Source organism: Pristiophorus japonicus, chromosome 16 (assembly GCF_044704955.1).
Source record: "Pristiophorus japonicus isolate sPriJap1 chromosome 16, sPriJap1.hap1, whole genome shotgun sequence".
In the NCBI taxonomy this organism is placed as follows: domain Eukaryota; kingdom Metazoa; phylum Chordata; class Chondrichthyes; family Pristiophoridae; genus Pristiophorus; species Pristiophorus japonicus.
Window position 1 is genome coordinate 30,918,292 of NC_091992.1, and position 14,383 is coordinate 30,932,674.

A 14,383-nucleotide genomic window follows, 5' to 3' on the forward strand; every position below is an offset into this window, starting at 1 on the left:
CGCTAATGAACCCTTCCAAAGTGGATTTTTCAGCATTGTGGCGGTCTTAATTTGAGCGTTATCACCACTGAGAAATTCAGCATTCAGGAGGCCAGGGTTTGCATCAAGCCCTGAGGGGGGAAGGAGGTTGGAAGGATGGCTGGTGTAAGAGGTGCAAGGAGAGCCAACGGGTTCGCTGATATGGAGCTGGAGACACTGATGGATGGTGTGGAGGACAGAAGAAGAATACTGTTTCCTGGCGTGGGAAGACCTGGCAGACAGGCAGTACATAATGCATGGAGGGAGATTGCAGGGGATGGGGGGTGTCAGGCACCTCCATATATGTGAGGACGCACTGACCAGGAGGGTGCTGGCCAGTCTGCACCCAGCCCTTCCAGGGTGGTGATGGGTCGACGCCTCTTAGCTCTGGGGGCGACGGGGATCCTCCTCCTCCTCCTACTCCTCCTATGCCTCCTCGTCCTCAGGTGATACTGCTGGCTCGACCTCCAGGGGCTCGTCCCCTCAAGATGGCCAGGTTATGCAGCATGCAGCAGACCACGATAATTATGGAGACCTGTTGAGGTGCCACCAGAACGGTCCAGGAACTGTAATCTATGCTTAAGGATGCCTATGTACTGCTCGATGATGCACCTGATGGCACAATGAACATCATTGTATGCATGCTCTGGCACTGTCCTGGGGTTCTGCAGAGGTGCGAGCAGCCATGTGGACAGGGGTATATCCCTTGACCCAAGCAGCCAGCCGCAAACCTGATTCGGGCTGGTGAAGATGGTGGGCACACAGGTCTGGCACAGAATGAACGAATCATGGCTGCTGCCTCCCTTGCCCGCTGCCTGTCTGCACGGTGCTGATGGCGATGCCTTCTCCTGCGTGCCGCCCTGCTTCTGAGCAGGTGTACCAGGTGTCACCCTCCCAACACTCCTCCCATCCTCAGGGTGAACCCTGCCAAGCAGGTCTCTGCAGCCCACAGGCCTCCACTAAAGAGTCATACTTGAAAGTTGTACAAAAGTACGGGGGTATGTGCAAACCTCTGAGCAGCACTCAGCAGGTTTAATGGAGCCAAAACAATTAATAAAAAGATAAATACTGCGCATGCTGGAAAATGAAATAAAAACACTAATAATTAATAAAACTATATGAAAAGATAAATACTGCAGATGCATGCTGGAAAATGAAATAAAAACAATAAGTAATAAAACTTTTTACCGACCAAAGGGCCCCAGTGGTGTCGTGTTCGAGCACCACATCGAAAACCTCGTGGGGGCACTGCCGGGAAAAGTCCTACCTTTTCCTCGGTGAATTTCACTGTGGTAGTCCCTTTCCAGCGGCCCGCATGCTGCAGAGCTCACCGCTGGATACCCTCCCTTACTGCAGCTTTACCGCGCTGTTTCCGGTGGAAGTGAACACCGCTGAAATCCTCCCCGAGCTGAATTTAGCTCGGGGAGGGAAAAGAACCTGACTGCGGTGGCCAATCGATTTTTTTCACTCGACCGCCCAAACTCCGCAGTAAGGGACGGTTCATTTCGGGCTCCCTGTGTCTACATTTATTACGGACACTGCCTATGTAAGCTTGTTATGTTGAAATTACACCTTCATGCTAGTGAAGGTGGGCCAGTTGCACCACTGGCAGGAAGGTGTAACTGCAGAATGACAAGCTTACATAGGCGGATATAGGAATTTATAACAGCAATATAAAAATAAGGACAGAAGCTATAATTTTAAAATGGGAACTGAATTGCATCTGCATGCCCTGCTCCAAATATCTCCTGACTTCTAAGCCCACTTCATCTATCAAGTACACTTGATCTTGACTCCCGAAGGTGACACCACAAGAGATCCATTAATAGGTTAATCTCTGAAACTAAAATTGAATAAACAAACATAAACTGGGAAAGGTGGAAGGCCATCCAGGAGAGCATTGGAATAGTTGAGTCGAGAGGTAACAAAAGCAAGAATGAGGGTTTCAGCAACAGATAAGATGAGGCAGAGGTGGAGACGAGCGATGTTACAGAGGTGAGTAGCGTTACGGAGGTGGCAGTAGGCAGTCTTGGTGATGGGAAGGATGTCATCTCGGGGTAAAATAGGATGGTAATGTTGCAAATGGTCTGGTTCAACCTCAGACAGTGGTCATGGAGAATGATGGAGTCGCTGGCTAGGGAATGGAGACAGTGCTTCAGTATTCTCAATATTTAATTGGAGGAAATTTCTGCTTATCCAATACTGAATATTGGACAAGCAGCATGACAAATCAAAGGCAGTGGAGGCGTCGAGAGAGGTGTTGGTGAGGTAGAGCTGGGTGTCGTCAGCATACATGTGGAATGTGATGTTGTGTTTAAGTCAGCCCGGACAATGGGCAGGAGTGCAAAGGGTGACAAGAATTCATGACCAGTGACCCAATTTAAAATATCAAATGTATAACATCCTGAGGAGCCAACTGGAGAAGTTAGCCAACCAAAAGATAGTAGGAAGATCTAGGAAATTTGATGATGGTAAGTTGGAGGTATTGCTCGGAGAAATAAGGGGAAGAAGGGACAGTTTGTTTGGAGGAAGAGGGAAGTGGATAATTTGGTTAATGGCAGCAGCAAGTTGGAAAGAGATGCATTGCCTGTTAGTGCCACCTCCTCCAACTCCTGCAAGAAACTTTAGTGCCATAAGAAATTTAATGACCTGACGATAGACTTGCTTGGGAAGAACTTGCATGGAAGAAAGAAAGACATGCATTTATATAGTCCCTTTCATGACCTCAGTACATCCCAAAGCACTTTGCAGCCGATGAAGTACATTTTGAAGTGTAATCACTGTTGTAGTGGAGGAAACACGGCAGCCAGTTTGTGCACAGCAAGCTCCCATAACCAGCAATTAACGAAATGACCAGATCATCTGTTTTAGGTGTTGGATGAGAGATAAATGTTGGCCAAGACACAACAACATCAAGCACTTTAAATAGGAATGCAGTGGTAGTGGGAGAGTTAGGATGCCTGAAAGTATGGTCAAATTAATAGGCTTTAAGGAGGCTTTTAAAGGTAGGCAGGAAGGTAGCATGCTGGAAGGGTTTAGGGAGGGAGTTCGAGAAAGCTTTTATATAGCACCTTTCACAACCTCAGGACATCTCAAAGTGCTTTACAACCAATTAAGTACTTTTTGAGGTGTAGTCACTGTTGTAATGTAGGAAACGCGGCAGCCAATTTGTGCCCATCAAGCTCCCACAAGCTGATAATGACCAGATAATCTGTTTTAGTGATGGTGGTTGAGGGATAAATATTGGCCAGGACACCGGGGATAACACCCCTGCTCTTCTTCGAATAGTGATATGGGATCTTTTATGCCCACCTCAGAGGGCAGATGAGGTTTCGGTTTAACAAAAAAATCAGAGGCTCTATGACAGCTGAGCGTTAGTTACCCTATTCCAAATTAACAGACCTGGTCATGAGAAAACCCCAAAACTAAGAAGTCCTCATTGGAACCCTGAAGACTAATCATCATCAACCTGAGTGCTTGTGTTCCCAGTGCCCATGCATTATATTCATTTCACCCTTGTATTATAATGCTATAGATCTCTTGACCTCACAAGAAAATGCAGAAGTTGAGGCAGAAAAGAAGGATGAGGGTGAAGAACAAGCTGATCCCTCAAGCTCACAAACGCATATGCAAGTTATTATTGTTTTTTAACAAAATGTCATTCCTGGAAATTCTCCTTGTCAATCTCACTGGAGAATCCAGTATAAACTCAGCCACTGGGGCAGCTTACATCTTTACATTTTATCTGTGAGAAAGAAATATGCTGATGAATATTATTTGAGTTGTACTCAGATTATTCAATTGAAAGCTACAATATTACTATATTGTCATGATCATAAGTAGGTTGACATTATATCAGCTAAAGTGTACCACTATGTGAGCCAGATGATACCACAAAGTGCAGCAGACGATTTGCTAGTTTGAATTTACAATGTATTCGGTCACGGAAGAAAATGTAGTTTTTGCTCGCAGGTCAGAAAACTATCGGGATAGTTGAAGTGTTTTCCAACAGTGTTACTCTTTGCCTTGGCAGTTCCCAGAGGTTGTTCCGCTGAATGTAGGAGGCATGTATTTTACTACAAGACTGTCCACTTTGAGGCGCTATGAAGACACAATGCTTGCAGCAATGTTCAGTGGCCGACATCATATCCCCACAGATTCAGAGGGACGTTTCTTTATTGACAGAGATGGGACCTACTTTGGGTAGGTAATGTTATCATAATTGTTTTTGAAATATCTTATTAAAGAAAACCACTAACTACTGTAATATTGCTCAATATGTTAAATCTAAAAGTGCCAGATACAAATAAATAAATAAGTTGAATTGAACGTTGTACAAATATTGTAGCAATATATTGTAAATAAAAAAATATATACATTTAAAAGGTATGTTAGCAACATTAGATATAAGGATGATAACTGGAAATATAGATTGGTAGTTCCCATGATAGCTCTTTTGGTAACTGCACTCCACGGTAACACAAACCCAGATGGTGCCGAGTGTGATCCATGGTTGTTATTGAGCTAGCTGATCCTAGCTGGGATGGCAGTGGAGGTACTACAATTAACCGTAATATGTTGGGGTTAAAGGGTTCTTTCTCCTCATTACTATCCACTGATACTTGCTGGAAAATGCATGCATGTGGACAGAAATAGGCTTGGTTGTGATGTCCATGTGATCAAGTAGCATGCTGAAAAGTGAGGATATGATGCTTCAGTTGTACAGAGCCTTGGTCATATACCATCTGGGGAATTGCATTCGGTTTTGGACACTACACCTCAGGATTGCTATATTGGCCTTGGAAGGGGTACAGCCCAGATTCACCAGAATGATTTCAAGGCTTACAGAGTTAAATCATGAGGCCAGGTTTCATAAAATTGGCTTGTCAATTTCCTCAAGTTTAGAAGGTTATGGGATGATCCAATTGAAATGTTTAAAATAAAAACATGTTACAACAGATAAACTATTTCCTCTGGTGGGGGAATCCATAATCTTAAAATTAGAGCTTGGCCATTTAGGAGTGAAATCAGGAAGCATTTTTTCATGTGAATGGTAGTATAATCTGGAACTCATTCTCCCAAAAGGTTGTGGATGCTGGGTCAATTGAAATGTTCAAGACTGTTGGGTAAGATGCTTGTTGGGTAAGAGTATCAAGGTGGGTAAATGGAGTTATGTACAGATCAGCCCAATTGAATGCTGGATCAAGTTTGAGAGGCTGAGTGACCTACTCCTGTTCCTATGACACACTATGTAGCCTCATGCTTGAAGAAGACTTAGATGAGGCAATGGAACAATTTACAATATTAAAGGCGCTATATAAATAAAAGTTATTATTATTAATAATAATGAAAGGCTGCTGGTGTCCATACAACCATAGCCTGGAATGAGTTACCAGCCTTGGGTGAAGATGAGGGAAGATTTGGGAAAAATATATGTTGAAGTACATTGCACTTATGCAAATGTTGCACTTTGAATCACATTTAACACCAACAGTGATATTCGAACACTGACAACATTAAGTGCAGTAGATGTTATGTGAAGCAGAAGTAAAATAATTAATTGTTCGTAAATGTTATGCTGCCAGGACCTTATACTAATATGGACATTACCATACACTGAGCTAATATATTACCTTCCTTCTCTTTTCAGAGACATTCTCAATTTTTTACGGAATGATGACCTTCCACCTCGTGAGCGCGTGAGAACAGTTTACAAAGAAGCACAGTATTATTCTATTGGACCACTTCTCGAATGTCTTGATGAGGTGCAGCCCTTGGCCAGTGAAAAAGTCAGGAAGGCGTTTTTAGACTTGCTGCCTTATTACAAAGGTAATGCTAACTATGCAGTCATATTTTTTCTACTTTTCTTGTAAAAGCAGTTAATGGCAAAGACCCCAGTAAACGTACAAACATGAACACTGTTATGTATGTACGTATACCTCACCAATATGTAAGACTTGCCACCAGGGGGCACACCTGTGGGAGACCTAAGGGTCACCTGTGCACTCTGAGCAAGCAGGTATAAAAGATAATCCACCACGCTGCTTCCTCACTCTGGAATCTGAATAAAGAGACCAAGGTCACAACAGTTTGAGCTTACAATACAGTCTTGTGGAGTTATTCTGAACATAACAAATTGGCGACGAGTAATGGATCACGAACTTTCACGCGGTAATGGCTGCCGTTGGTATTCTTGAGAAATTTGTTGAGGGTGGCGATTGGGAAGCCTTCATTGAACGTCTCGACCAGTACCTCGTGGCCAACGAACTGGACAAGGCTGAGACGGCGGTCAAGCGCAGGGCGATTCTCCTCACCGTATGTGCGTCTTCGATATATGGCCTCCTCAAAAATCTGCTGGCACCGGATAAACCATCGGACAAGACTTTCACAGGGCTGTGCACGCTGGTTCGGGAACACCTCAAGTCGAAGGAGAGCATCTTAATGGCTAGGTATCGCTTTTACACGCACCAACGCTCCAAGGGCCAGAACGTGGCGAGCTTTGTCGCCGACCTAAGATACTTTGCAGGACAGTGCGAATTTTCAGGATCTTTGGGGGAAATGTTGCGGGACTTTTTCGTGCTTGGAATTGGCCACGAGGTCATTCTTTGCAAACTGCTGTCTGCCGAATCCCTAGATCCCATCACGATAGCCCAGGCTTTCATATCCACGAGCGACAACACGAAACAGATATCTTCACAGAATCGAAGCTCATTGGCAAGTACTGTGCATAAAATAATGCTTTCAGCAGGCAGAACTGTACAGGGCAAGGCCCACACGACCGCAGAGGCTAGACCTAGACCTAGGGTGACTCAGAGTCCACCGTGGGGCGTGAATGCACATCCATTAACACCACGTTGGCGCTGCGGGGGCAATCATAGAGCCCATCAATGCCGATTCAAGCACTATGTGTGCAAGAACATAGAACATAAGAAATAGGAACAGGAGTAGGCCATGCGGCCCCTCGAGCCTGCTCCACCATTCAATAAGATCATGGCTGATCTGATCATGGACTCAGCTCCACTTCCCCGCCCGCTCCCCATAACCCCTTATCATTCAAGAAACTGTCTATTTCTGTCTTAAATTTATTCAATATCCCAGCTTCCAAAGCTGTCTGAGGCAACGAATTCCACAGATTTACAACACTCAGAGAAGAAATTTCTCCTCACCTCTGTTTTAAATGGGCAGCCCCTTATTCTAAGATCATGCCCTCTAGTTCTAGTCTCCCCCATCAGTGGAAACACCATCTCTGCATCCACCTTGTCAAGCCCCCTTATAATCTTATACGTTTCGATAAGATCACCTCTCATTCTTCTGAATTCCAATGAGCAGAGGCCCAACCTACTCAGCCTTTCCTCATAAGTCAACCCCCTCATCCCCAGAATCAACCTAGTGAACCTTCTCTGAACTGCCTCCAAAGTAAGTATATCCTTTCGTAAATATGGAAACCAAAATGTACGCAATATTCCAGGTGTGGCCTCACACTACCTTACATAGCTGTAGCAAGACTTCCCTGCTTTTGTACTCCATTACCCTTTGCAATAAAGACCAAGATACCATTGGCCTTCCTGACCACCTTCTGTACCTGCATACTATCCTTTTGTGTTTCATACACAAGTACCCCCAATTATGCATCCGAGAAGTTCCCACTGATCCTTGCTTTCTTTATTTTCAGTACCAGCCTTTCCAGAGGCCTTATTGAAATCCAAGTGCACAATATCCATTGCCTTACCATTAGCAAACCCCTTTATCACATCCTCAAAAGAAAACCAATACATTAGATTGGCAAGACCTCTCCTTCGTGAATCTATATTGGCTATCTTTTATGATTTTATTTGTATCGAGATACTCCATGACCTTATCTTTAACTCCAATGAACGTCAAACTCACTGGTCTGTAATTACCCGAGTCACTTTTGCTACCTATTTTAAAAATAGTAGTACCATCAACCTTTCTTGTCCCCAGGCACCTCCCCATCAGTGATTTCTGAAAGGTTTGTGTCAGGTTCCTGTCATTTCCTCTCTTAGTTCTTTAAGGATCCTCAATGCATCTTTTCCAACCCGAGACTTATTATTTACTTTCACATCTGTTGGACAACAATGCTGGCAGTAATGTAATAGTGTCACAACTCACCTCTGCAACACCTTATTGTTACCTTGCCAGATTAAATAAGTAACCTGACTCCTTCTTGGTTAAAAATGGAGGTAAAATCTTTATTCTCCAGAGAATTGAGCACATAATTCACCAGGCTGACACGGTGTACTGAGGGAATGCTATATTGTCACAGCACTGATTAGGCTCCAGCTAGAGTATGTGGCCAAATCTGGGTACCATACTTTAGGAAGAATGTCAAGCCCTTGGAGAGGGTGCAGAGGAGATTCACCAGATAGATACGACGGATAAGGGTTCTCAGTTGCATGGAAAGACGAGAGAAGCTGGGATTGTTCTCCTTAGAGCAGAGAAGGTTATGGAAAGATTTAATAGAGCTGTTCAAAATTATGAGGGGTTTTGATATAGTAAATAAGGAAAACTGTTTGCACTGGTGGATGGGTTGGTGACCAGGGGACACACAATTCAAGATAATTGCCAAAAGGACCAGAGGGAAGATGAGAAGAAATGTGTTTGCTCTGCGAGTTGTTATGATCTGGAATGCACTGCCTGAAAGGGTGGTGGAAGCAGATTCAATAGTAATTTTCAAAAGGAAATTAAATATGTACTCAAAAAGGAAAACATTTGCAGGGCTTCTTCTTCTGTAAATAAAAAGTGCACACTGCACAGCATTCCCTTAAACTACTACTGCTGTCTGAAATAGCTTGGTTACTGCCAATTAAACAGCAATCTTCAGAATTTAATAAACTGAAGCTGCTAAAAGTTTTTTTTAAGTTCTGTTTTCATTAGATGGGTAATTGCAATGAAATCAAATGAGTTATATATATTTGGATCATTCCTCAATGATGGCATTTGGTCTTTAGGAGTTACAGTACAGCTCTTATGTGTAGACCCTGAATAAAATTATTTTGAATCACTTAGAAACACACAAGATGAGAGCACTGTTGCCTTGCACATGCTAGGTATAGGTTAATATTAATACTGTGAGATATCATTTTAGGAATGCATTTAAACAAATAATTCAACCTTTGAAGAACTGTAAGACATAAAAAACTGTAAGACACAGAAAATGTAATCTACTGAATTAAGCTTCGACAAATTGGTTCAATAGGTTTAGTTACATTTTATCAAGGAATCAACTCTGAAAGTTCTCAGAGTTCAAGGCTTAGCCCAGAAGTTATTAATATCAATTTCCCTATTAAGCCATTTCTTTTCTGGGAAGTTAGAAAAAAAAATTATTGCTTTCCATCATTTGACGATGATTCACCCAATGTGTTAATAAAAATATGTAATGAATAGTTAATTACATGTATTGTAAACAGCAGTGCCATTCAACAGTGTCCTTTGGGAAGTGTACAAGAAACATGTTTTAAAGGGGGAGCTTTAATGTGAACTCTCCATCTGTCATGCGATACAAAATATGCAAATGGACTGTGGAACAATGGGGCACCTCCAGCGAATGTGCAAACGACCTGTGATTCACCACGTGGCAGAGTCAGGAGAGGACGACCTATCCAGCAAGGATCACGCTGAACGAGCAGGAGAGCAAACTCAACCTGAGGATGAAGAGGAAGTATATGGATACACACTTTCACCACCAAAAGCCCTCCGATAATGTTAAAAGTTAAACTCAACGGCACTCCAGTCGCCATGGACTTGGACACGGGGGCGAGTCAATCAATAATGAGCCAGAAGGCATTCGAGAGGCTGTGGGGCGACAGAGCAAAATGATCCAAGCTGATCCTGACTCAGGCAAAGCTGCGCATCTACACCAAAGAACTGATACCAGTTATTGGTTGTGCAGACATTAGAGTACCCCATGAGAGAATGAAGCACAATTTACCACTGTGGATTGTTTCAGGTGATGGGCCAACGCTGCTTGGTAGAAGGTGGATGGAGAAGATTCGATGGAACTGGGAAGGTCCCTGCGTACCTTCTCCGGCGAACGACGCCTCCCTTGCTCAAAGGCTGAGCAAGCCCCCACCTTCAGCTGAACCAAGCATCGAAGTACAGATCCATTTGCAGATCCCCGAGGCACAGGCCGCTCATCACGACCATGAGAAGGTAAAGATCAACCGAGCAGCGGTACAGGCACGGTACCCACCACCCAAAGCCGACGACCTCTTCGCGACGATGGAAGAGGCTCCAGGTCGACCAAGCAGAGTGGCACTCCGGCCAAAACGATCCGAATGCGTCTTCCCGACGCCAGAGGCAAAGTCCCTGGGGAGGAAGATCGTGGCAGTCAGCATCATGGACACGGATGAGAGTGCGTCCAGATCACGGAACGAAAGAGCATCCAGACCACGGGACGAGAGAGCATTCAGACCACGGGATGTCGCCGCAACGAAACAGAGGCATGTGTTGTCCAGCAAGGAAGACGACTGGGCTTGGGGGCAAAGGTAAAGGGGCGGCCGCTGAGAAGGCCAGGAACCCACTACGTTCCAATAAGTTGTTTGCACTGTGTAGTCCATGTTAGCGTCCTTTCGAGGCTAATGATGTATTATCATATGGGGTCGGGGATACCTTGCAACAAGCCAAAGTAGCGGGCGACCACCAACCGGTCATATATGAATCTGACAAAGTATTTGTAGCAAGTGTTGTGTTATCACACGGGGTCGGGCGTGTTGTGCAGCAAGCCAAAGTAGCGGGCGAGCCCCAACAAGTTGTACATGTATCCAATAAGTTAACCAAGGCAGTAGCCTGTGTTCACGGGACAAAAGAGACGTACCAAAGAGTGTCCCAATATTTGCTCGGGTCAGACAAGCTGCCAGTCTCACAGTTTTGGGAGAGCAGAGGCACTATTATCAATGCTTTGTTTCGAAAATGTCTAACACTGTCTGTGCACTGTAACATGATCCGCCACGGGCGAGGCACTGGGAACGGCGCTAATGCCCTCAGTTGGCTACCGTTGCCCACCACCGGGGTGGAAACGGCGCAGCCCACAGATCTGCTCGTTGTTATTGAAGTGCTAGAAAGCGAGGGGTCAACCGTAACGGCTCCCCAGTTTAGGACCTGGAACAGCCAGGATCCCATGTTACCGCCTGCTAACGGCGAACCACTAGACGGGATGTTGCAGCTTATCTGTCGCAAAGATGAAATGCTCACCCCATTAGATGGGGCAACCCTGCAATGTTGCAAAGAAAGGCCGGGAGGCTACACACAGTCGGTGGTCCGGGGCCTCCATACCATGGCCCAGGATCCACGGGGACCACGCAGCCTCCCGCCACTACTGAAAGTCTCAAAGCCATATCGGCCATCCTTGGATTGCCAGACCTTAAGGTCAGCGATAATAGTCCAGAGCGGGCTGCCCAAATCATAAAACCAAATGTCACACGTGTCACGGTAAACTCCTTTCAGACCCAGCTATCCCAGGTGCTACGCAGTCACCAGACAGAATCACTCAGAACCGAGCCTTCCGTATGCTATCAGCAGGGAATGTACCATGATCGCACGGCTCCTCCATGCGACATCAGAATAAATGATGTCGACCATGATCATGGCCCCAGATGGGCTGCTAGCACTGTATTAGCCAAAGAGGGAAATGGAGTGTTTGTGATGAAAATGAAGTGTTTTTTTGTGAAACCATGTAATGGACAAATGCAGAAAGCATTTGGAGCAGACCAAACTGCGAACTACAGATAACCAGGAATCACTGTGAAAGGACCTGGCGCCCAGCGACTCACTAACACAATCGACCTTGCTGTCAACCATGAGGATGAACCCACCATGCCCATCAGTCTGATCAGACCAGCCACGCGGCCGTGCAGCAATGATCCGACCAACTCACCCACGCCAGGACTTCAACTCAGGCGATCGACCCGGGGACGCAGGGCGACAGATCGCCTCAACTTGCAAATAACTTTGGGGGGAAGTGATGTTATGTGTGTATGTAAACCTCACCAATAGTAAGACTTTCCACCAGGGGGCACACCTGTGGGAGACCTAAGGGTCACCTGTGCACCCTGGGCAAGCAGGTATAAAAGGTAATCGACCGTGCTGCTTCCTCACTCTGGAGTCTGAATAAAGAGACCAAGGTCACAACAGTTTGAGCTTTCAATACAGTCTTGTGGAGTTATTCTGAACATAACAAACACGACTTATTTGGACTCAAATGAAGTTAGGTTTACATACTGAGACGAGAGGGATTTCCCAATCTGCTGTAACTTTGGCGGATGAGTTGCAGAAGCCCTGGAAAAACAGCATAGATTCCGCCAATTACAGTGGACAAGCAGGAGATGCCTGTGGAAATTCGCCTCCCAGTAATTTTAATATTGGACCATTGATCCTATTGCTCAATGCCCTTGCGTGTCTACATTTAGCACACTTGTCAACATATATGCATCCATTTTGTCCAAACTATTGTAACACAAACAATTAGGACCGGATTTAATGGAAACATGTTAATGGATGTGGTAAAAAGAGTGCACAGATGGAATTAAACCCATGAGAGTTTGATTGGCCCATTATATATATATTTATAGTTTTTGTAATTGTAGTAGACAAGTGGTACTTACTGTACATTAATCAGCTTGATTGACCACACGTCCAGCTGTCTTATGGTCTAGCAGTTTTAATCTCAAGCTTGGCATGACATGCTAAAAAAAGACTCATAATTTAATTGGTATCAAAATACTGTGTTAAATATTTTTTTTAATCCTTTTTAAAGGGTGTAACTCGATTTTTTTTAATAGGTATTTTCTTCCCTTTCTTGAGGTCTCTGCAAATCATCGTCAACCAATAAAATCAGACTGCTTCCAGATCTCTGCTCATATCATTTTGAAACTAGTTGTTCGTGTGTATATTAGGCGATGCCTCCTTTGGTTTTTTTTTATTGCTCCCTTTGGGAAAACAGTTGGCTCCACTCAGTGTACAGAGGATCCTGGACAGAAAGCCAGATCCTATTTGTTTGTGTACAGAGTATTCAGGTATTGATGCACAATACTGCTGCTCCATTTTAGGTTTCATCCTTTTTGATTTACTCCAGTGGTGGACTGATCAGATCAAGAGGAATATTTAATACAATGAATTTAGTGATATAAAATTGAGCAGGTTTATATATTACATTCAATTTTTGCATTTACATAAAATAAGTTTATCTAGGCCAGTTAAGCATTAAAGGAGAAAGTCATTATAGAAGGAAGTACAATGTTAATTACTTACCCCATAACCTTTGAATGTTACACCTTAAGTCAGAGTCTTTCACTTACTGATTCATCCTTCTCTGGCCTGACTGCTCTTTCGGGAAAGGTAATGCAGTATCATTGCTACTTTATAGACCCTTATTTGATCTTCTCACCACATTTATAAATTGGTCTTTGTTGTTCGTTGGTCTTTCAAAATCTTGCATGATTAACAAAAAACTGAATTTGTCTTCTGAGCATGCTCCGGTTTTCTCTGCACCTGCTTCACGCTTCAGTTTTTTAAGTGCAGAGCGTGTGACTGATTACTGTGTGCTCCCAGACCACTTTCCCCTATTCATCAATTGAAGTTTTTTCTACGGGCTTCACTGGTACTACTCCAGGGTTACCATTACCGACTGCAGGGGTAGGCAATTATTTGGGTTGGAGGACCAGTTACCACGTTTTGGTGAGCTGTTGAGGGCAGCACACCAATGTTAGTTATGCCCCCACTACACTAATTAAGTGTGATAGTATTAAAATAAGTGAATAATTGTGCAAAAATTAATAACCCCACTAACAGTCATTGGTGAGAGCAAAGTGTTAAATTGGTAAATTTTAAACAGGCCAACTCATTGTGTTGACCATCACTCCCAGTTCTACCCTCCCAATAATTTATAAACATAAATTCAGATAGTAGTCAGATACTTTCTTAAATACACAAAATGTAGAGTAAATAGTAAAATCTTCCATTGCTAAATGAATGAAATGATTGATTGATCGATTATATGTTGTACTGGAAATCCAAGTGGCTGTTTGGCAGAGCGGCTCGAGTCTGCTAGAGGTGTGCTGAGTACGGGAGCCTGAGGCTTCACAGGGCCTGAACTACAATCAGTGCCATTACCCGGAGTCTGTGTGCTCCAGGATCCACTCCTGTGTCTAAGATGGTGATGTGAATCCTCCTGCCGTCGTGCTCTGGCTACCGGAAGAGGAAAGATGCAGCATCGGTCTCTTTCTTCGGTAAAACAGTCATCGAGATGAGCAGCCATGATTCGACTCAGACTAATGTGCAGCTCAAGCTCTGGCTGGCATTCTATTTCTGTCCCGTCCAGCGAGCCGGAAAGAGTGAACTGGCAGGCCAG

General features: G+C 44.2%; 1 protein-coding gene across 1 annotated transcript in view; it reads left to right on the top strand.

Annotated features, from left to right (window-relative positions):
- The window catches only part of kctd7 (potassium channel tetramerization domain containing 7), a 38,295-nt gene that overhangs the window by 16,452 nt on the left and 7,460 nt on the right, over positions 1–14,383 (top strand). The window contains exons 2-3 of the mRNA XM_070858101.1: positions 4,052–4,221; positions 5,669–5,847. Coding sequence (XP_070714202.1) covers positions 4,052–4,221; positions 5,669–5,847 — 349 coding nt within the window. The remainder of the gene's footprint in view (positions 1–4,051; positions 4,222–5,668; positions 5,848–14,383) is intronic.